The sequence below is a fragment of the Panthera uncia genome, chromosome D2 (genome assembly GCF_023721935.1).
Source record: "Panthera uncia isolate 11264 chromosome D2, Puncia_PCG_1.0, whole genome shotgun sequence".
NCBI lineage: Eukaryota > Metazoa > Chordata > Mammalia > Carnivora > Felidae > Panthera > Panthera uncia.
In genome coordinates this window covers 14,629,462-14,652,289 of record NC_064818.1, presented here as the reverse complement: position 1 = coordinate 14,652,289, position 22,828 = coordinate 14,629,462, and the positions used below count along the sequence as shown (strand labels likewise).

Genomic DNA, 22,828 nt, shown 5'->3' with positions numbered 1-22,828 from the left:
CCAGAACTGCGACCTACTCCCTCGCGTCACGCCCCAGCGCCCCGGATCCTCCTCAGCCGCTGCACTGCTTTTTGGAGAATTGTGGCCTCCCCGAAGCCTTACCCTTGGCTTGACTTTTCTGGAAAACCTCGTGCACCCACTGCCGGCTCCGCCTCCCGGGCCAAGTGGGCGCGGCGCACCCAAGCCCCTGAGCGTCAGCGGCGGGGGCGGCCCCGGACCCGGGGTCTGGGCGGGCCGCGAGGGGGCGTGACGGGCCAGCGCGGTGGGCAGGTCCCGGCGGGGCGGGGCGGGGCGGGCCCGGAGGGGCGGGCCCAGGCCGCGGCTAGGCCCAGCCTGCCACAGGCCCGCCGCAGGCCCAGCGCGCCACCATGGTGCGACAGCGCCCGCCACCGCGGGGACCGCTGCAGCAGCACAGGCGACCCAGGCGGGACGGGGACCGACGTCGGGGCCTACGGGTGGTGGGCCCGTGAACCCCCGCGTCCCGACCCCCCCTCCTTGCCGGACCATGCGCGCCCCCAGCCGCCCCGGAGGCTGAGCCCGTCGCCCCGCTCCGCCGTCGCCCTGCCGGCCGCCCCCCATGGCCTTGCCGGGCTCCGAGGGCGCGGCTGACAGGCCGGTGTCCCCGGCCCGGGGCGCCCCCGCCGGCTCCGCGTCGTCGTCGTCCGCCTCCTCCGGCGGCTCGGCCTCCGCCCCGGCCGCGGCGGGAGCGGGGCTGTGGGCCGCTCTGTACGACTACGAGGCGCGCGGGGAGGACGAGCTGAGCCTGCGGCGCGGCCAGCTGGTGGAGGTGCTGTCCCAGGACGCCTCCGTGTCGGGCGACGAGGGCTGGTGGGCCGGCCAGGTGCAGCGGCGCCTGGGCATCTTCCCCGCCAACTACGTGGCGCCGTGCCGCCCGGCCGCCAGCCCCGCGCCGCCGCCGCCGCCGCCGCGGCCCGGCTCGCCGGTGCACATCGACTTCGAGCGGCTGGAGCTCAAGGAGCTCATCGGCGCCGGCGGCTTCGGGCAGGTGTACCGCGCCACCTGGCAGGGCCAGGAGGTGGCGGTGAAGGCGGCGCGGCGCGACCCGGAGCAGGACGCGGCGGCGGCGGCCGAGAGCGTGCGGCGGGAGGCGAGGCTCTTCGCCATGCTGCGGCACCCCAACATCATCGAGCTGCGCGGCGTGTGCCTGCAGCAGCCGCACCTCTGCCTGGTGCTCGAGTTCGCCCGCGGCGGAGCGCTCAACCGCGCGCTGGCCGCCGCCAACGCCGCCCCGGACCCGCGCGCGCCCGGTGCGCGCCGCGCGCGCCGCATCCCCCCGCACGTGCTGGTCAACTGGGCTGTGCAGATCGCGCGGGGCATGCTCTACCTGCACGAGGAGGCCGTCGTGTCCATCCTGCACCGGGACCTCAAGTCCAGCAACAGTAAGTGGGCCGGGGAGGTGGTGGGCGGGGAGGGGGGCGGGAGACGCAGCCTGGCTCGGCGGAGCCCACCGCGCGTGCCAGCCCTGGGCGGGCCCCCGGGCGTAGAACCAGGTGGAAGGAGGCTCCAGCAGCACCTCCTGAGCAGGCCTTTCGGGGCCCAGAGATCCCGCTAGACCTTGGTTACTTGCTTTGGGGCAGGTGACGCACTCACCTTGACTTCGTTTTGCTGCTTTTGGATGCCTTTTTTAAAAAGGCAGCTCTGTCTTGCTTGATGACTAAACAGTTGTTAAATAGCTGGATCTCCTGGAAACCCCACGGTGCCGTTTGGCCTTGAGGTACAATAAGTGGCTCATTTTATGGAACTGCAAACCGGGGCCTCATAACCTGGGGAACCCATGGCCCTCCTTGTCGGCTTCATCAAACTCCTCCTTTCCTTCCGCTTTACGAGTGCTGAATTGAAGTCGCTCTTTACCACTTTGAATATGGCTTCGTGTCCTTTGACAGTTTCCAAAGAGTTTCATTCAGACGTCTCTGCACAGAAAGTGGGATTTTATCATTGGTTTGGTAGCTTGAGTGTTGATGACAGGTCTCCAGAAAATAAACACCGGTTTGTGCCATCATGCACGTTTAGGCTACCAGCAAGCGCGTTGTCCTTGCACACGTACTTGAAATCTTGAAGACCTGGCCTGTGTCCTTTACTTTGTTTATAAATCAAGATGGATTTTTCTAGCTGTCCATAGAGAACTGACAAATGGGCTAACCCCGAATCCTGTGAAATTTCACCTTATAAAACTGGGAATGGGATCGCTGTTGAAACTTGGTTCTTTAGCATTGAAGATCCCGTCATATTCTTAGGATGGGATGAAATCTTGTGAAAGATTAAAGATGCAGCCAGAACTGGCATTGGCCTACCGCAGCCGCCTGTCTTTCAACCTGGTAAAACCTGCTGGGACAGGCGCTAACCCAAACGGAAACATTGTCCTTCCCCAAGTCTGCAGAAAAAAGAGTGACAGGAAGAAATGATGTATTTGTTTCATGTGTGTGGATTCTTTTTCCTATTCAGAATTCTTCCGCACTGAAAGTTATTTGAAAATGACGAATATCCGACTTTCATTATGGGAATCAGACTATTTAAAGTGTTGGTACCTGCAGGCAAGCATTGGATAGTTTGTTTTAGTTTTTGTTTTTTTTTTTTTTAGGACTCCTGCCAACCCCCGATACAAATTATAGTCTTATAGTTTGCAACTACTCAAGTGTCAGAAGCAAATTCAAACAAGATATGGCATAGAAAAATGGCAGTGGTCTTGTGTTCTGAGTTTGGACAGAGGTCACATGGAGGACCTAGGATTATTTACTTTTGGACTACATGTTACAGTAAAGACAACACAATTTTCAATGTACTTACTTTTGTAAATGCTTCAAACCTGACAGCGTTCACTACCAGTTGGTGCTTATTTCCTGGAATATGCTTTCCTTGAAGGATAGATAGGTCTAACCTGCTGCAGAACAAGGTGTGTGTGCACAGTCTGTGGGTTCCATAAGTTCTCTCCTCCGTGATGTCCTGCAAGTCCTTATCTGCTGGTTATTTTCTGCAAAACCTGGTGTTTTAAGGACAGCAAAAAAGAACATCATTGCTTGCTCTGCCTGGGCATTTGCTGCAGTTCTGTGATACACGTGGAACCTGCCATTCTACAGGCTTACTTACCCTGTTGAAGGGCGTCAGTTACCAACGCAGGCAAATAGTTTGGGTTAGGTTGATCCTTAGACCAAAAAAGTAAAGGGCCTGTAACTATTACTTTGCATTATCCTTAGTTTGTCTTGTCTTGTTGGATGGTGATAATGCTTGAGGTCTTCATGAATCTGTTCATAAAGGTAGAGTACGTTTGCTAGTATTTGTCAAAGCATAGATGGGGAGAATAATCCATGTTCCAATCACCAACCTTTTTATATGAATTAAAATCTTTCATAGAGCTAATACTATTAAGTAGTAAAAAGAAATAACATGACCCTGGAATAATAACATGGTTAAGTGGTTTTTAATGACAGCAGGAAACTTGAACAGTGGCACATAGACTCCTGCACAGGAGTGGATGTATCATTTGGACGTGGTTATATGCTGCAACTTAGTTTTTGAAAGCATTTTCACTCTCAGAATAAATTGCCAAACTTCCTGGAGCATTTTAATTTCTGTAACTGTCAGGCAACGCTGTCTTTGCTTTAAATTGTTGTACTTTGAAAAAGATGTGATTGGCTTGGTCGTTAGCCTAGCCAAGTACTTGTTACAGTAGGACCATTGCTATAGTTTTTAAATTACTATAATGTGGATATTTTTAATAGGTCCCAAAATGTGCAAATCACAGTGCCTAGCACATTGCCTTATCCTCACTTTCTGGTCTTATTTATTCAATGAATAAATGCAGATACTTTGGGAATTCTCTTGTGATCTGTGAAGCCATAACTTTTTTTTTTTTTAAGTTTATTTACTTTGAAAGAGAAAGAGAGAGCATGAGCACAAGCAGGGTAGGGGGAGAGAGAGAGAGAGAGAGAGAGAGAGAGAGAGAGAATCCCAAGCAGGCTCTGCACTATCAGCATGGAGCCCAGTGCGGGGCTCAAACTCACAAATCACGAGATCATGACTTGAGCCAAAACCAAGAGTTTAACTGACTGAGCCACTCAGGCACCCCTGAAGCCATAACTTCTTGTTCAGACGTTTGAGTGTTCTCAAACGTGAAATTCTATTACAGTGTGTTTTGTTTGAATTTATTGGTTATTTGCTAATGGTGGTAGTGAGTTAATGATAATGTAAACAAGGTTTTAAAAATCAATATTGAATTTTATCTTCATTCTGGAGCCTACAAAGAGCCAGTGTAAAACTACCTGGAACCAAGTTAGTTGAAATTATTGTTTAAAACAAATGTTTAAATTTGTCATAGGAAGATATGGCTTTTGTTTGGTATTTTTTCTTTCCTCTTTTCTCATTGGTCTTTTTAAGTTTTATCATATATTTGAGGTGGGGTTTATGTTGAAATCATAGCTGTGTTGTGTTGGAATCAACTACTTTGTTCCTTTTCTAACAGCCAAAGATTGAAAGTTGAGCCAAATTTAGCGCGTTTTAAGCATCATTTATGTTGTTAAAACATGCTAGGCCCTGTCACTCCTGGGGTGCAAAGCGTGTAGAAAATGCCTTGCCAAGTCTGTATGCAACAACTAGAGAACAGTATGAGGCAACATGGGGTTCCTATGAACTTGGCCAGTTTTCCACCCATGCAGAGAAGGGAGAAAAATCATTGAGCGTTTATTCAGTAAACCTTGAGCCCTCCCCCTCCCCTTCCCCAGTCACTACTGGGCCCTAGGGACACAGTGGCAAACCCGATGACAATATCCCTGCTGGCACAGGACGCAGCCTAGCGAGAAAGAAAGACGGTAGCCATGCAGTGGCAAATGTGAGTGAGTACGGTCAAGAGGATTAAGCATGGTGATAGCAGGCAGTGATGGGGCGGAGGGGGAGGGTGTCACTCAGACAGGTGGTCCAGGGAAGCCACTCTGAGGAGTGACACAGAGACGTGGGTGAGGAGGAAGCATGAGTCAAGCAAAGATCCAGGCAAAGGGAGATTGAAGCAGCCCTGAGCCTCCCTTCCCAGGGAGAGGGGGGAAGACCAGAAGGCTGAGGCCGAGGGTCGAGCAGGGGTAGGCATGGTGGGGCTTGCGGCCGTGACCCATGGGGGGGTTCCGCTCTGAGTGCTGACTGTCTGGAGCCTGGAAGCATTCTGTGCAGAGGAGTGTTGGGATCGGATGGTGTGTTTACAGGATGACTCTCGCTGCTGTGGAGAACGGACTTGAAATTGGCCTACGCGGAGGCTGTGGAGGTTGCTCCTGCCAAAGAAGGCATTGGTTTCACCCAATGGAAGTCGTTTTCAGGGAAGTTACCAAGGAGGAGTGGAGACAAACTAGTACAGTACACGAATCACTGAGGATTGCTTGAATTATTGGGATTGAGTCTGTGTTTTGTTTATTCTGGCGTGATTCAGGATTGAAGACAAGATTATGTGGCATAATTTATGTCTGTCGGTTCGTTTTTTAATACTGCTTACCGAGTTGTGGTGGTGGTGCTCTTAGCAGAAAACAAATATCTCGTGAGAAACTGAGCCACAGATTTTGGTAGCTACTTGCTTTTATACTTTTCATTTCAGTGATTTTTTTTATCCTGATCTTTTTTTTTTTTTTTTTTTCTTTTGTGGGGACATTTTTTTTTTTTTTTTTTTCAGTGGCATTTTCTATTATATAATAACTGATAATAAAGTTTTTTACCAAGGGCAATTTAGAGCTCTCCCTAAAACAAACTACAAAAGGAATTTTTTTCTTTTCTTTCTTTTTTTTTTTTAGTTTTTCTTATTAGTACGGTGTAAATAAAGGAACTATTTGAGAAAATTATAGGAACTGTCATCTCCAGATAAGGTGCTTAAATAGCTCATCAGAGTGATTTGGAGGAGCTATTAATTACGCTATTATCAGTTAAAAGACACGCATCTTCTTCCTTCTCTCGTCTGTTCTTTTATTCCAGACGTGTAGCTTCATGCCACAGCCTCCTTCTACTCCAAGGGGCGCAGGAAGATGAGTACAGATACCCCAGTGGTGGCAAGGGCTAATCTCATTCTGAAACAAACAAAAAAAAAAAACCAGGTAAAGGATATATTTTTAGAACAATAGCAATGATGAAGGGTCCCCACATCTTCCCCTACCATTTTCAGACTTGCATATTAAAAATAACTAGGCCATGGGGCGCCTGGGTGGCTCAGTCGGTTGAGCATCCAACTCCAGCTCACGCCATGATCTCACAATTCGTGAGTTCGAGCCCCATGTCGGGCTCTGTGCTGTCAGCAATGAGCCTGGAGTCTGCTTTTGGATTCTGTGTCTCCCTCTCTCTGCCCCTTCCCCGCTCATGCTGTCTTTCTTTGTCTCTCAAAAATGAATAAACGTTAAAAAAAATTTTTTTTTTAATAAAAAAAATAACTAGGCCAGCACTCATTTTTTTATAGCTGTTAGGGTTGTGGGGGGGCTGTCAGGTATTTGGTTCTGGATCATGCAGGCTGACTCCACTCTATGCATCTGATCAGATCATGCTTGTAGTCGTTGTCAAGTGGATCAAAGCCTAGTGAAGGAAAGAAGAGAAGGGAAGACCACTCCATCCATTTCAGAAGGTGTCTGAAAGCCCTGTTTGCACTCAAGGGTTGAACTTCTCCAGGACAGCGTAGCTACTGGCGGGAGCATTGCCTTCCACCTCTGTCAGACCTGGGTTCGATTATCAGTGTTGTCATTTAGGAGCCGTGTGACCTTGGGCAAGTTGTATAACCTCATTGAGCCTGAATTTCTAGATTTCTGATACGGTCTGCTGAATTCCTCTCTTGGATGCAGACAGAGTCCTGGAGAGGAAATCTGTTTGATGTTTCTTTTACTCATCAAAGGCGTTTGTGGAAAAACTGGCATGAAAACAAAGGACATTTTTAGGGAACCAAGGGTAGTCAGGTGCAGCTAGAATGAAGGGCAGTCAAGGAGTTTCGTGGGAAGGAAACAGGCATTCAGCACGTGGCCAGCAGTGAGTGAGGGCCTTGAACGCCATACTAACATGTATAGACTAACAAGAGGCAGCCATTAAAAGTTTTCAGGAAGAACGTGGTCTGGTCGGCTGAAAGGTTAACATTTGTACGGAAAAAAGAAACACGAGCCTGGGATAATTTGCTTTATGACTGTCCTATCCTAGCTTATCAGCAGGGCAGTAAAAATTAAAATACTTAGACACTGGTTTGACGTAAATTGTTTATCATTTATGACTGGAGCCTGGTTTTTATAATCACTGTTTATTTGGTGAGTTAGTTGAGAGCATTTTCTGTCTCTGATTCACTAGAGTTAGGAAATAGTGACCAGATTTACCATGCCAGGCTGATGATTTTCATTCCAAGTGTCAGTGACTGTCCCCAAACCCTCCCCAGCCTTGAGGAGCTCCCAAAAGGTGAAACACCTCAGTAAGGAATGTCAGGGGGCAGAGCAAGGGTTCCTACACAGGCTGGCAGAACTGTGCTGGTTTTATTTGGGAGCCTGAAGCAGATTTTTACAGTTGACTTCCAATCAGTATGAATTTAGTTATTTTTAAAAATTCATCTTGGGGTGCCTGGGTGGCTCAGTCATTTGGGTGTCTGACTTCAGCTCAAGTCATGATCTCGCGGTCAGTGAGACTGTGCTAACAGCTCAGAGCCTGGAACCTGCTTCAGATTCTGCGTCTCCCTCTGTCTCTCTGCTCCTCCCCCACTCGTGCTGTCTCTCTCTGTCTCTCAAAAATGAATAAATGTTAAAAAAAATTTTTTTTTAAATTCATCTCTCTTGGGGCGCCTGGGTGGCTTAGTCAGTTAAGCGTCTGACTTCAGCTCAGGTCATGATCTCCTGATCCGTGGGTTCGAGCCCCACATCAGGCTCTGTGCTGCAGCCTGGAGCCTGCTTCAGATTCTGTGTCTTCCTTCCTCTCTGCCCTTCTCCCACTTATGCTCTGTCTCTCAAAAATGAATAAATGTTAAAAAATTTTTAAATCATCTCTCTCAAATGCTGCTTCATCTCAAGTGCTTTAACTAAGCAATGGCCCTGGGGCATCTCAGTGGCTCAGTTGGTTAGGCGTCTGACTTCAGCTCAAGTCGTGATCTCAGAGTTCGTGAGTTTGAGCCCCACGTCGGGCTCTGTGCTGAAGCTCAGAGCCTAGAGCCTGCTTCAGATTCTGTGTCTCCCTGTCTCTCTGCCCCTCCCCCGCTGATTCTCTCCCCCTCTCTCTCTCTCTCTCTCTCTCTCTCTCTCTCTCTCTCTCTGTCAAAAATGAATAAACGTTAAAAAAAACAAAACAAAAAAACCACCTAAGCAATGGCCGTAATAGGAACGATGGCTCACACTTATCTAATGCATCCAAAGTACTGGCACTGCCCAAACCTGATTCTCATTTATGCCTCACAGCAACCTTTTGACTGTCCCCATTTTACAGATGAAGAAACTGAAGCCAGGGTTTACTTGCCTTTGTCAAGGTCCCTTGTTGAATCCAGAGCCTCTGATCCCAGAACTTGAGCATTTATCTTCTCCATCTACTGCCTGGATGAACAGTTCTCAAATGTTTATCATCAGGACCCCAAAGAGCTGTTGTTTACGTGGGTTATAGCTACTGATATTTACCAAGTTAGAAACCTGAAATGATAAACTTAAAAATATTTAATAATAGGGGCGCTTGGGTGGCTCAGTCGGTTAGGTGTCCAACTCCGGCTCAGGTCATGATCTCATGGCTCGCGAGTTCGGGTCCCGTGTTGGGCTCTGTGCTGACAGCTCGGAGCCTGCAGCCTGCTTTGGATTCTGTGTCTCCCTCTGCCTCTGCCTCTCCCTCTCCCCTGCTTGTGTTCTGTCTCTCTGTCTCTCAAAAATAAACATTAAATTAAAAAAAAATATTTAATAATAGAAGAATAGCATACCCATTACATAAAGCATTTTTAATGCGGGGGAGGGACCTCTTATTTTCCAAGACAAACTGAGAAAGGAGAGAGCGGCATTGTTTTACGCTTTGGAAGCCACTTTGTGGCTTCTGCAATCTCTTGCCACCGTGAGGATGCCCAGGGACCCCTGGGCCATACTTTGAGACCCTCTAGGCCAGACGATCGGTTCTGTTGGTAACGAATGGCACTCTGGAGCAGCTGTTCGTACACCAAATGTGGTATCGGAAGCTCCTTGTGAGCTTTTTTTTTTTTTTTTTTTTCAACGTTTTTTATTTATTTTTGGGACAGAGAGACAGAGCATGAATGGGGGAGGGGCAGAGAGAGAGGGAGACACAGAATCAGAAACAGGCTCCAGGCTCCGAGCCATCAGCCCAGAGCCTGACGCGGGGCTCGAACTCACAGACCGTGAGATCGTGACCTGGCTGAAGTCGGACGCTTAACCGACTGCGCCACCCGGGCGCCCCTCCTTGTGAGCTTTTAAAAAGTAAAATCCCTGGTCTCGTTTTTGGATATTCTGATTTAGTTGACCGTAGTCGGGAACAAGCAATGAATTTTCTTCTACCATTTTATTTCAAACATCTTGAAATACGCAATTGAAGGAACTTTAAGCGAGCATTTATACACTCTCCTGCCATTAATGTTTTGCTAACTTGCTTTAACACAAATTTAACTCTGTCCATTCATTAATCAATCTGGGCTTTCGATGCAGCAATATGTTTTTTAAAAGGCTTCTGGATGATTTCAATGCGGCACCAAGTTCGGAAATTGTTCTCCGGGCCAGATTTGTGGGTTCCTTCTTGGTGGTTTTCTGGGTTGATCTATAAATTCTTCCATGAATACACACTACATCTCAAGTCCAGTTCACTGTCTGATGAAATTGGATGGTTGGTCATAGAGGACACCGGGTGAGAGTCTGGGTGTCTTCTTCTGGGCTTGTGTCTCTGGGGAAAGGAATATCTTTAAGCATTTGGCCTTTGACGTTGGGTGACAAATAGTGTCCTTGTGGTGTCGGAGGTCTGCACCCTGACTCCACGGCTCACCAACTGTGGGCTCACGGGCACTGACTTCCTGAATAGGGTGATGTGAGGATAAAGCGAGATAGTGTACTCCTGGGGTCGGCGCCCTTTTCCTGTGAAGCCCCAGACAGTAAATACTTAAGGTCTCTGTTGCAGTTGGTCAGCTCTGCTGTTGTAGCTGAAAGCATCCACAGACAGTATGTAAACAAATGAGTGTGGCTGTGTTCCAATAAAACTTTATTTACAAAGTAGACATTGGGCTGTCTACATGGGCTGGACTTGGCCCGTGGGGTGTAGTTTGCTGACTCCTGGCATATGTCAAAGCGTTGAGGAAGTAAGCTGTAAGACACAGTCTAAGTGTAAGCTGGCGAGGAGACTCGTTTTTGTATGTTACTTGGAAAGACTTTGAGTGCTTTAAATACTTCCCAAAGTTGTTGTGCGTGAACTCCTTGATGCCTAAAAGTTTTCTACAGCCTCAACATCATTATTAGTCATTCTGCGGTGTAGAGTATCGTGTAGTCATGTATTTATTCATCTTGGGGGGGGGGTCTTTTTGATTTGGCTGATTTGCTTGATTGGGACGAGCCAGCAGCAGGAGGACACAGTCTGGAGCTTTGTTCTCTGTACAGGTGCTGCCATCTGCGTGCCGTGGCAGCTCTGCTTGCAACTTGGGTTGATAAGTTGAGGGTCAAGGAGGAGGCACGAAGAACTGTGTTGCTATTGTAACCGTTTCACCACCGGGTTTCATTCCTAGTCCAGTTCTCTAAGCTATTGGCCAAAGACCAAATCACGTGCCATCTGGGGGAGAGTCTTGACCGCACGCAGGAATGTTTGAGTTCTTCCTGGCATAAGGTGATTTGAAGGAGCGCATTGGGTTTCTGCTTTTCTGCAAACGTTGAATCCAATAGTATGAGATATGTGACTTTCTGTTCACTGATATGTCAGTGTAGCATATGGTGGAAGAATTCCTCCCTCCGTTTGCTTTGTCACCTACTTTGTGAAAAGACCAAGGTGACACAAATACTGAGCTCGATTTTCACACAATGAAATGTAGGAAGTTTTCTCATTCAAACTGAGTATCGTATGTGTCCAGGAAAGGGGCTGTACGGTGGCTTTTGGATTGGGCGCCAGAGCAATGAGAAACTCTATTTTCGCTGACCACATCTGCATCTTCTTTATAGAAGTCCATCTTGTATTCAGTAAGCTAATGCACTCTTTTATGCAGCAGTTATTTATTGGTTGTGGACTCTATGCCAGGAACTTTCCGAGAGGCTCTTGGTGTTCAATAGTGAGCAAAGCAGGAACGCATTCCTCCACTCCTGGAACTTCCATTCCAGTAAAACAACGCAGATGTTAAATAATAAATCATAAAGGATGTAGCATGCTGGAGAGTTGATAAACCTCAGTTTGAAGAGGGTGAATCTGTTGAGGTGAGAGGTTGAAGTTTTAGGTTGGATGGGTAAGGAAGGCCTTCCAGAAAAGGTGGGTTATCGGGAAAACCTGAAAAAGTGAGGAAACGGGCCATCTGGAAAAGAATACTCTCACAGAGGGAACAGAGCCTGCAAAATCCCTAAAGCAGGAGGCCAGTGTGGCAGGAGAGGACTGGAGCAGAACAGTAGGTCGTGAGGGGGTGGCGACAGGGTCGTGTAGGTCTCCCAAGACCTTTGACTTTACTATGACCCTGGAGGGTTTCTAACTGAGAATTGGGATCTGACTCATCTTGTAACAGGACCTCACTGGCTGCAGCTTTGAGAACAGATCGAAGGGAAACCAGGGCAGAGGTAAATACTTGGGAGTCATCCGCATGGAAATGGTATTTAAAGCCCTGAGGTGGGCTGAAATTATCTGGGGAGTGAGTAGATAGAAGGACCACAGATCCAAGACCCTAGTCCTGGAGGTCTGCAGTAATTAGAGATCGGGGAGATGAGCAGGAACCAGAAAAAGGAGCGGCTGGCAAAGAAAGGGAGCCCCAGGGAGCGGGGGATGCGCCGGAGGTCAGCGAAGAACACGTTTCAGAGGAGGACCATCAACCGTGTCAAATGCTGCAGACGGATAGGAATTCAAATAACCGTCCTGTTGTAATTCTCTGTAGAACAGTCTTCCTTTCCTAACACTGTTCCAGGAGTGTGGAGGTTGACTTGGTTTTCTGCGGTAGCAGCTGACCTCACGTGAGAAAGCTTGTAACAGTTCATCTCCCTCACATTCATTTTCCCCCCATACACTAGGTAGCTGTTCATTTAACAAATACCTACCGAGCATATAAAAATGCCAGTTGCTGTGTGTGCAGCATAAGTAAGTAAGTAAATAAATAAATAAATAAATAAATAAGGTGAACCAGGTGTAAATTCTACCCTCCAGTCACTTATAATATCATCAGAGAGAGGAGAGGGACAAGTACGAGAAGACCTTAAGTGTAACGAGAGCGGCACTAGAAAGTAGAAACTTCTAGCTGAGGTCTTGCAGGAAGAACCCAAAGGCCGTTATTTACTGACTCCTGTGCGATCTGAGCAGGAGAGTGAGGGAGTTGTGCTTTTTTTTTTTTTCTTGCTTTTTTTTTAGAGAAGGGAATTGGAGATTCCAAAAGGGTTATAGACTTGGAAGTGGTCTCCCAGTGGAAGGCAGTGCTGGTGCCCTGATGCTTATGCAAAAAGTGGGGTGCCTGCCCCGTGTGGTTTTTATGGAGGGGAGGAGGGGAGGGCATTCCGTACAGCAGGTGCTAGGGTGCTGTGCTGTGTTTTCCAGAGGTGGGCACCAGTGCCCAGAATTGTTAGGATGCGGGGTTCATTTTAGAGGGCACCAGAAGAACTGGAAAGGTCAGATGAGGTCCAGAGGGGGCTTGAAGGCCAGGGGGAAATTTTAGATTTGCCTCTGCAGATCTAGGAGTGGCTGAGTGGTGTGTGTGTTGGGGGAGGCGACAAGGTGCCAGTGGGGGAATAGATGGAAAGAAATGTGTGCAGATGTGGTCCTACTTGGTAAGCTTAGAAAGTCATCACTTAATCCCTCATAGACGGTTGGTTTCGGACTTGAAATTCTCAGTCACCTTCCCTAGGCTGACAGAAGCAATGTGTATTAATGCTATATTCTTTCACACTTTGCTTTTGTCAACCTGTTCTCTTTCTTAGGACTTTTGTTTTGATTCTACATTTCTAGTTAAAGATTAATTGAGACTACCCCATTTGGCTCAAATGGAATTTGGACACAGCAATCCCATAAGTGGTGAGAGAACAGAATGGATACAGTGTAATTGCTTTTAAAAAAATATACATTATATGCGATAATTCCGAAAATAGCAATGTGAAACTTCAAAGGAGCCGGAAAAAATCAAGTGCCTCATGGTCGAATAAGTAGAGTAAGTACAAGGTTGTAAAGGCTGATTGTTCACGAACAGGGCTAACAAGGGTCAAAAATCTTCACTCAAGTCTCACAAAAGGGGGCTCAAACGCTCGTCGCTAGGTTACTAACAAGAATTTGCCATTTCTGGGGCCAAAATGTATTCGCCTGGTCCGTACATTCTTCTGGCGGCTGGCTGGTGTGCTCCAGACCCTTCCCGGGGCATGGCAGGAAGCGGAAGCTGGCCGCCGACCTTGAGGCCTTAGGCTGAAACCTGGCCAGGTGCCCGAGTCCACCTGTCGGGACACTGGCTATTTTTGGTTTCGGTCACTTTGCCCAAAAGATAAGGAATTTCAGGAATTCTGCTGCACACCTCTGAAACAGAATCCAGAACAATGGGCCTTTCATGGAAGTCTAAACGTTTGACATTCAGAATGTTATTTTAACTTGTTTTCTGTTCAGAGTGTGGAGGCACTTAGCTCCCGTGGAGACTTTGGACTGGAGGCCGGGTGGGGGGAGGTGCCCTCAAACCTTCACTACAGAGGCTGCTCAGGGCACATTCAGCCCTGACATTTACTTAGAATGCAATCAGTTTTAAATTCTTAATTTTTTTGACATTTTATTTAATTTTGAGAGAGAGAGACAGAGCACAACTCGGGGAGGGGCAGAGAGAGAGGGAGACAGAGAATCCGAAGCAGGCTCCAGGCTCCGAGCTGTCAGCACAGAGCCCGACAGGGGGCTCGAACCCACGAACCACGAGATCATGACCTGAGTGGAAGTTGGAAGCTTAACTGACTGAGCCACCCAGTGGCCCCTAAATATTTTGTTTTTGGTTCTCACTGTTCTGTTTTCAGTTATTCTCAAGGGTTGCCAAGCTTTCCCTGGGGTCTGGGAAGGTACAATCATCTTTATGCCCGTTTTCATCAGTGCTCCCTTGTGCCTTCCAATGTGGATGTTTGTAAAAGTGAAGACGTGTGTGAAAATGTCTTAGAAGCCAATGTTTTATAGAACTGCAAGCCATTTTGATTATTAATTTGGGGTCTTTTTGGTGCTAAGAATAACCATTGTTTAAAAGTGAAATTAGTGGTATTAGAAGCAGAAAAATGAAATACTGCTGATAAAGTAACTGACTAACTTGGTTTTTGGTTTGTTTCTGTGGTTGAAGTATTTAGGGTTTTAAGGGATCCGATATTTATTTTTCTTGATATTCGTGGGGAATAAGGACTGAGAAGTAAATATACCCTAAGCTGATGTGGGAGGAAGGAAAATTAAAAAACCCATCTCTTAAGCAGTCTACAAAATGAAATTTCTGGTTGTTTTGCCCCCTTCTTACAACCGGTAGCTTTCTCAGTAGAAGCTTTCGCAGAAGACTGGGGAAGTAGCCCACAGACAGAACCTGAGATCTGGCCCTGTGTTGTAGGCGCGTGCTCTTGGATAACATTTCTAGACTGTACACTCGGGATAATGATTCCCACTCCCTAGAATAGTGTAGAGATGAACTGACTCTACATAGGAGAGGCTCTGTAAATGGTAGGCAATTTTCTTCGTATTAGCACTGGTGATAATTATCATTAATATCAGCTAGTCCATTGAGCATTCAATGTAGAGGGTACTTTGTTAGGTGACATTGGGGGATACAAGGGAAATCTATAAAATTCATTTCCTAGGATTAAGTAGCTTTGCACGTAAGTTAGGGCCATAAGTCTCAGGTGAAAAGATAATGGGCAGAAGAACATGATATGTGGATAATGGATGATTGGAAAGATGAAATGGTCATTATCTTGTAGGATGCTCTAGAAGGTTTTCCTCCGGAAGCTGGACCTTGAGAATAGGTACAGTCTAGATGGACAGAAGGAATAAGAGGCTATATTCCAAACAGAAGGGAGTCTCTCCCCCACCCTTCCATCCTTCACTATATAGTACAACATCGAATTTAAAAGTAGGGAAAATGGTAGAATTTTGGTCTTGCTGCTCACCGTCAGGTCATGATCTCATGATTCATGAGTTAGAGCCCCGCACCGGGCTCTCTGCTGTCAGCGCGGAGCCCACTTGGGATCCTCTGTCCCCCCACCAGCCCCGCCCCGCCCCTCCCCCCTCACACCTGCTCTCGCGCTCTCTCTCTCTCTCTCTCTCTCTCTCCCCCCCTCCCCCCTCCTCTCTCCCAAAAATAAAAGCCCTTAAAAAAAATAAATCTAGTGTTGGCTCTCTCCATTTGCATGAACTCTTTGACTTTTAGGACTGTTTAATTTTGTAAACATTTGATGATATGCAGATAAAATGCAAATCCACTGCAAAGTGAAATCTCAAGTCTTGAAAAAGAGTCGAGGTTCCCTGAAGTCCATGAAGGTGATTTTGAAAAACTTACTAAAAACATTTTCAAACCCATTGATAAAGGCTGTGTGTGTGTGTGTGTGTGTGTGTGTGTGATCTTTACAATATGTTCCAGTGGTCTTAGCATCTGACGTTCTCATCTCTTGCTTATTGCGACCTTATGGTGTACCTACTGCCCCCATTCCCATGACAGGCAAAGAAACAAAAGTGCAGACTCCAAAGCAAGCAGTCTGGTCCTAGAGTGTGCACGTTCTTCCTCGCTGTGCCAGACCGCCTCCACCGAGATCTGTTGATAATTAGCCACTGATAGGAAATCAGAAAGAAAAGAATGGTCACCTGAATGGAGAGAGATTTCTAAAGGATAAAGGAAGCTCTTGTGAAAAATTGATAAAAGCTGTCATCTGAGCTATGTGGTTAGTAGTCAGGAGTGTGTTTCCCTGGGTCAGACTGCTGGAGCTTTGCTGCTCCTTTAGCCACCTGACAGATTACCCAACACCTGTGTCTCAGCCTCCTTATCTATAAAGTACGGATAATAAATAGATTCTACCCATTGCACTGCGGGTGTGGATTTTATGATTAAAATACCCGTAAATGAATCTGACGAATAGAAGGTACTTGGTAGACGTTCGTTGTTCTTGTAACTGTTTGGGAAAATGGTCCTCTTTATGATCATGTTCTACAAATCAAAAAAGAAGAATGTCTTATGCTGGTCTCCGGTGTTGTTTGGATAGTTGATTCTAAAAGACCTCCATACATACTTGTTTTACATTTATCCCTTTAAGAGTTAGCACATGGTTGCAACAATGTTACACAAATGTCCTTTTTTTAAAAAAAAGATGAAATGGAATTATTTTCATTTTGGTTTTCAAGGTAAAACCTGAGTAACAATTCCCCCCCCACCATGCCCTGTTTACTCTGAAATTTGATTACTGTTTAAATGGATTCGTTCTGTTGCTTTGTTGTTGTTTTTTTTTTTTAACACTAATTATCCTCTGATAAGGCCCATCTCTTGGGATTTTTGTGAGGCTTGAATGAAGCAATGGATGTGTGCAAGCTGTATGGGAAAACTCAGCACTTGTTAGGGACTCTCTTATTTGTTGTTACTTCTGTTAGGCGGGAAGGGCACCTGCAAAGGGCAACTATAACAATGTGCGTGTTTTGTTCATCTGTAAACGTGAAGCACCTGCCTTGAAGAAGACCAGACGCGGTGTAGATAACATGAGTATGAATGTGAATTGAGCGTGTCTGTCCCCCTCTTCCTCTTCTCCCTCCCAACTTTCTCTCTGTCTCTCACTCCCTCTCTTTTCTTTCACTCCCTAACTCACACACTCGCTCTCTCAGAGCTAGTAGTCTAAGTGGAGAAGTCAGAGGTGGAAACAAATATTTCTAGTACCCTGTGTTTTATAAGGGCCGTAATAGAAACACAAGGTTCGTGTGAGTAAGGGTGGGGGAGTAATTTTCTTTTGCTTAGAGGTATTTGGAAGGTTCCACCAAGAGGACACTGTGGGGGCTGGATGAGGAGTGTAAGTGGAGGAAACACATACAGAGGAAGATGATGTCGTCTGAAAGGTAGGTTGCTGTGCAGAGGTGGAGCTCTGGTGGCCCACATGTTGGAGTGTGGACATCATCTCTGAGGCATCGGGAATCACGGGAGTTGGTTTTTGCTTTTTGCTTTTTGTGTAATGCAGGTTTACCACCCTGTAACTTACATACAGTAAAACTCACCCTCTGAAGGAGTTCAGTTTGCTGAGTTTTGACAAATGTGTATAATCCTGTAACAACGACCACCCCCACCACCAAGATACAGAATTGGCATGACCCCAAAAAGTTCTCTTGTGGAGCTTAGCAGTGAAGCCTATGCCATCAGCCTCCGCAGGCACGGATCTGATTTCTGTCCCTTTTCCAGAATACGAATGGAATCATAGTATGTCACCTTTCATGTCCAACTGCTTTCACTTGGCGTGACGGTTTTGAGATTCATCCACGTTGTTGCCTATATTGGGAGTTTGTGTGCGGAAGGTTTAAAAATAAAGGAATGCTATATATAACACTTTAGGAAGGTGAATCTGCTGGTAGATGCATTATCCTGGCCGGTTAGGACGATTGTAATTCTGTGGCAGGGGAATTGGAGAAGGTGGGGGGTGGAGGGGGTGCTTTGGAAAAAGACCAGTGGAGCTACAAGGCAGATTGCAGGTTTTTAAGGAATGAGATAAGTTAGCAAAAACAGTAGGTTTAAACTCTTCCCCTTGTAGCAGATGGGAAGGAGGAACCGGGTAAGCAGCTACATTAGTGTCGCGTGGAAAACCTCAGGAACGTTTCTGCATGGGTATAGGCAGAGGGAAATCAAGCAGGGGGAGAGAAGAAGCCCAGGTTCTTCAAAGGGCAGGGTGTGCGGGGTGCAGGTGGGGAGAGACTGAGCAGCATGTTTGTTTCAGCTACTGTTACACGAGAGCTCAGGGGCCGACTCTGGCAGTGACCTCAGCTCCTGGAAGTTGCTCTGTACATTCTGTATGTTGACAGGAGGCTGAGGGCTAGGAAAAGCAGCATCTGCATAATATTCATCTCAAGCTTTTACTTTTTGCTCTATTTTGAGCTTCAGTAAAGCAACACAGTTCATCAAGTATCTTTAGGAGTTAAAAACCTGTAAGCATTTTGCAAATTTACTATAAGATAGTGTTTGCTAGTAACGATTTAGGGTGACAGTCCATCTGTTTGCTGTGTTTTTTAATACATTCAGTAGATGGGGCACCTGGGTGGCTCAGTCGGTTGAGCGTCTGACTTCGGCTCAGGTCATGATCTCGCAGTCCATGAGTTTGAGACCCGGCTCAGGCTCTGTGCTGACAGCTCGGAGCCTGGAGCCTGCTTCAAATTCTGTGTCTCCCTCTCTCTCTGCCACCCCCCCCCCCGCCCCCCGACTCATGCTGTGTGTCAAAAATAAATAAAAACATTAAAAAAATTTTTTAAAACATTCAGTAGAGGCTCTGCCTTTAGATCAGGACCTACCTTCTAGGAAGAAAACAGTGTATTCTTTTCTTAACGGGGGCGGTTGGGGGGGGGGGGCGGAACTCACAGACTTCTGATCCTGTGATACCTCAGTAAATGTTTCTTGCCCCTAGAAATCATTTACTTTCTCATAAAAGGAAACATTCATAAAGAGTGCTAAGCTGTGTTGTGCCTGTGGATTAAAAAAATAAACAACTTGTCACTGCAGGCACTAATGAGCCAGTAAAGGTTATGACATAGGTGATGGAAGTAAGGCAAGGTGGTAAAATACAAGCCCATTTCTCACTTATCTTCCAGCTGCGGTGAAGGTTGTATCTTCAATACCAAAGAAACATTGGGATCAGAAAATTAGAAGAATGTGAAAATACTCCACCTTTGATTCTTTTGATTCTTTTTTTTTTTCTTTTTTTTTTAAGTTTTGCTGCTCGAGAAGATAGAGCATGACAACATCTGCAATAAAACGTTGAAGATCACAGACTTCGGGTTAGCGAGAGAATGGCACAGGACTACCAAAATGAGCGCCGCGGGCACTTACGCTTGGATGGCCCCGGAAGTCATCAAGTCCTCCTTGTTTTCTAAGGGAAGTGACATCTGGAGGTGAGCACCAGGTCTTGCGCGATCGCAGACGTCTGCAGAAACTGGTTGGTATGCTTCCTTTAAATGAGTCCCAAAGTATTCAGCACCTGAGCATAACAGAGAACACAGGCCTTTTTTGAAGATTTCATGGTTTGGGTCAAGATGTAATCACAACAGAACAGGTAACTTGAGGTTTTTTATCGTCATGACTTCATAACTTGGTAGGAGAACCTTCTCGTTAAATCCGAGGTTTGATTAAAACTGATTATAACTTGAACTAATAGTAATGCCTAGATTTTGTAAGGCTCGTCAGTAAAGAATAGTATATTGTTACTTTTTTTTTTAAGTAAAATTTTGATTTCTCATGATTTACAGACAAGAGTAGCATGGAAGGAGTTTGAGAAAATAATCGAGATCTGCTCCTTCATTTTATAGATTGCATCATCTAAAGATTAAAGCTTCCATTTTGAGGATGGAGGGCTGGACCAGATAGGATCCCAGGTTAGTTAGCTATGTCTGATTGGGGCATGAAGACATTATCAGTAATAGAACAACAAAGAAAAATCAGTATGTTTAATAGCTACGATGCCCAAGAGCTAACTTGCCTTTATTTAAAGGGCATCTTCTGTAGCTAGCATTAAAATTCTAGATTTTTTGCTGTTTCGTAGCAGTTGTTTTAGATATAATTTACATGTCACACAGTCTGCCCATTTAAACTGTACAGTTCAGTGGCTTTTAGTATATTAATAGAATTGTATATCCATCACCACAGTCAATTTTGAGAACATTTTCATAATCCGAAAAAGAAATCCTACGCAGCGCAACCATCACTCCCCACACCCATCCCTCCCAGCCCCAGGCAACTGCTATTCTACATTTTGTAGCTTCAGATTTGCATATTGTGGGTATTTCCTATAGGTGCAGTCATACAACCCGTGGTCCTTTGTGACTGGCTTTTTTGGTTAGCCTCATGTTTTCAAGGTTCAAGTTGGAGAATGAGTCAGGATATCCTTCTTTATTGCCAAGTAATATTCCATTGGGCGGATTGCCACATTTCATTTGTCCGTTAATCAGTTGATGGGCTTGAGTTGTTTCCGCTCTTTGGCAATTCCAAATAAGGCTGCTATAAACATTTGAGTTGTTTCCGCTCTTTGGCGATTCTGAATAAGGCTGCTATGAACATTCATGGACAAGTTGTTGTGAGGACATAGGTTTTCAATTCTCTTGGGTCTGTACCTAGGCAGGAAGCCGCTGCACCATGTGGTAATTCCGTGTGTGGTCATCGTTCGAGGAGCTCCCAGACCACTTCCCAAACCACCTATTTGCACCCACGATCAGTGTATCCGGCTCTCGACAGCCCCACATCCTCACCAACACTTGTTGTTCTCGGACTTTTTGACTCCAGCCATCCTTGTAGTTTGCAAAGTGACTAAAACTCCAGTTTTTTTACACAAGAAAAAACTCAGGCCGAGAGAAGGGTCACTTGCTAAGAGTTTGTATCTGTTTGGTAGCAAGACCGCGAGTAGAACTCAGATCCGACTTCCAAATTGGGGATCAACAAAAGTTGTTTTCCCCCTGTCATCACTGGATGCTGCAGAAATTCCTCTCTCCGATTCACACATCCCGTTAGTGGCAGAGCGTCTGTTGGTAGAAGTTCCAAGAAAATTTCTTTAAAGCTTATCCTCTGCATTTTCAGTATGACCTAACTGTTCTACTTATGGCCTTTCAGAAATTTATCAACTGCATTGGGGTTCCAGAGTGTCTTAGGACCGTTTTTGGAAAACACAAGTGTTTGAGTCTCATCCCTTACTTAAGAAATTAGATTCTCTGCTGGTGGAGTCTGAGCAGACGTTTCCCTACAAAACATTAAATGTGCTTTTCTTGATTGACCCACGGTAGTTTTTTGGCCATACGATAATACCAAAATACTTCAGGGAAACAGGTGATTCTTGTGGGAGATTGTACTTCAAGACTCTAGAAACTGATACATACACCAAGGACCAATTTTATATTCAAAGTAACATTACTTAAGACTATAACCCTTCCATTTTGTGTGCTTCTTTTACAAACTGTGTGATTACAAGCTGTATAAATGCTGGACTATCTGTATAAATGCTTTATAGCAACTTTTCACCTATTGTAAACAGAGAAGAATCAAGAGATAAGCAAAAAGAAAAGGAAAAAAATCTAAAGCTAGCCAAAATAGGGCTCCTTGAGTCCATATACTTCTTGGACACATCTTCTCTCAAATCTGCTTATTTCTAACTCTGTTTTACATGTTCGATGATCTGATTTTCAATAAAAGCAGCTAGCTAGAAGGGGGAGAGGGATGCTAAGCTGGTAAAAGTTAGCAGCTGAAAACAAAGTAGGTGATAGGAAGAAAAACATGAAGTGCTACGGAAACGACTAGAAACTGCTGACCTCTAGAGCCACCTAGTTGTGGAACCAAACATCCCCACACACCTGCAGAACGCATTAATACATCAAGCATACTCTGAGTCCTTGGATGTCAGGATGCGGAGGGGTGGGAAGGCCCCCTCTCTGAATTTCGCATTCCTTTGCCTTAGAATCTCCTTTTGTAATATTCCCGTAAAAATAATTTCATTCAGGGGTGCCTGGGTGGCTCTGTCGGTTAGGCGTCCGACTTCGGCTCAGGTCATGATCTCATGGTCCGGTCCATGAGTTTGAGCCCCACGTCCGGCTCTGTGCTGACGGCCCGGAGCCTGGAGCCTGCTTCAGACTCTGTGTCTCCCTCTTTCTCTGCACCTCCCCCACTCGTACTTTGTCTCTCTCTCTCTCTCTGTCTCTCAAAAATAAATACTAAAAAAAATTTTAAAAATGATTTCATTCAAGAGACATGACTTAACTCTGTGCAGTAGACTAGCATTCTAGCATATTGATGAGTACGTTAACTAGTGAGTGCATTGATCATCTCTCGCAGTCCTTCCCCCTTACTGGCTATTACACCGGAAAGTAACTTAGACAGACGTTGTCATTGAATTTTCACAATATCTTCTGCGATCACTGCACTTCCACAGAATAGGTAACCAAGACACTGAGATGTTAAGAAATCTCCTCAAGGTTGTAAAGCTGGTAAGTAGTATTATACTCACATCCCAGGCCTGGGAGCCAGACCCCTGCTACCATCACTCTGGCTCATCAGGCCATTGAACTCTCAGGAGACAGCCTTATTTATACTGTCTCCTACCCATTTGCAGCGGACAGAAGCATATGCATTACATTCTAAAGATAGTCCCATTGAAATAGTTCCATTTCTTGACATCAATTCTTAACATAAGCCCTCTGCTCTCCAGAAAAAGGACCTGTCTTGAATTACTCCTTTGCGGAAACTCCCAAGAAGCAAAGTTATATTGTTGTTCTTGTTTGTTTTAGTTTTCTTATGTGCTAATGAGAATAGCAAGATATGGCTTTGAATTTAGACAGTTTCCAGTTATTTTAAGGTTTTTGTTTTTGTCTCCTGCTCTGACTTGATTTTTGTTGATTGGTCTGTAAATTAAATTTACTTCTTCTTGGAATTAAAGTATCTCTGCTAATGCACCATAATGTAGATAATTTTTAAGGCACCAAACAGGTCATTACCTTTGGAAAATACTGGTTTCCACTTAATTGCTAATAGTTATGGCATTATATAATTTAC

At 45.8% G+C, this 22,828-nt stretch overlaps 1 protein-coding gene across 2 annotated transcripts in view; it reads left to right on the top strand.

Moving 5' to 3' along the window:
- Positions 1-344: 344 nt before the first annotated feature.
- Positions 345-22,828, top strand: part of MAP3K21 (mitogen-activated protein kinase kinase kinase 21) — a 61,265-nt gene continuing 38,781 nt past the window's right edge. For both annotated transcript variants that reach the window (XM_049644996.1, XM_049644994.1), the window contains exons 1-2: positions 345-1,400; positions 19,011-19,191. In XM_049644996.1, coding sequence (XP_049500953.1) covers positions 578-1,400; positions 19,011-19,191 — 1,004 coding nt within the window. In that variant the 5' untranslated portion in view covers positions 345-577. The remainder of the gene's footprint in view (positions 1,401-19,010; positions 19,192-22,828) is intronic.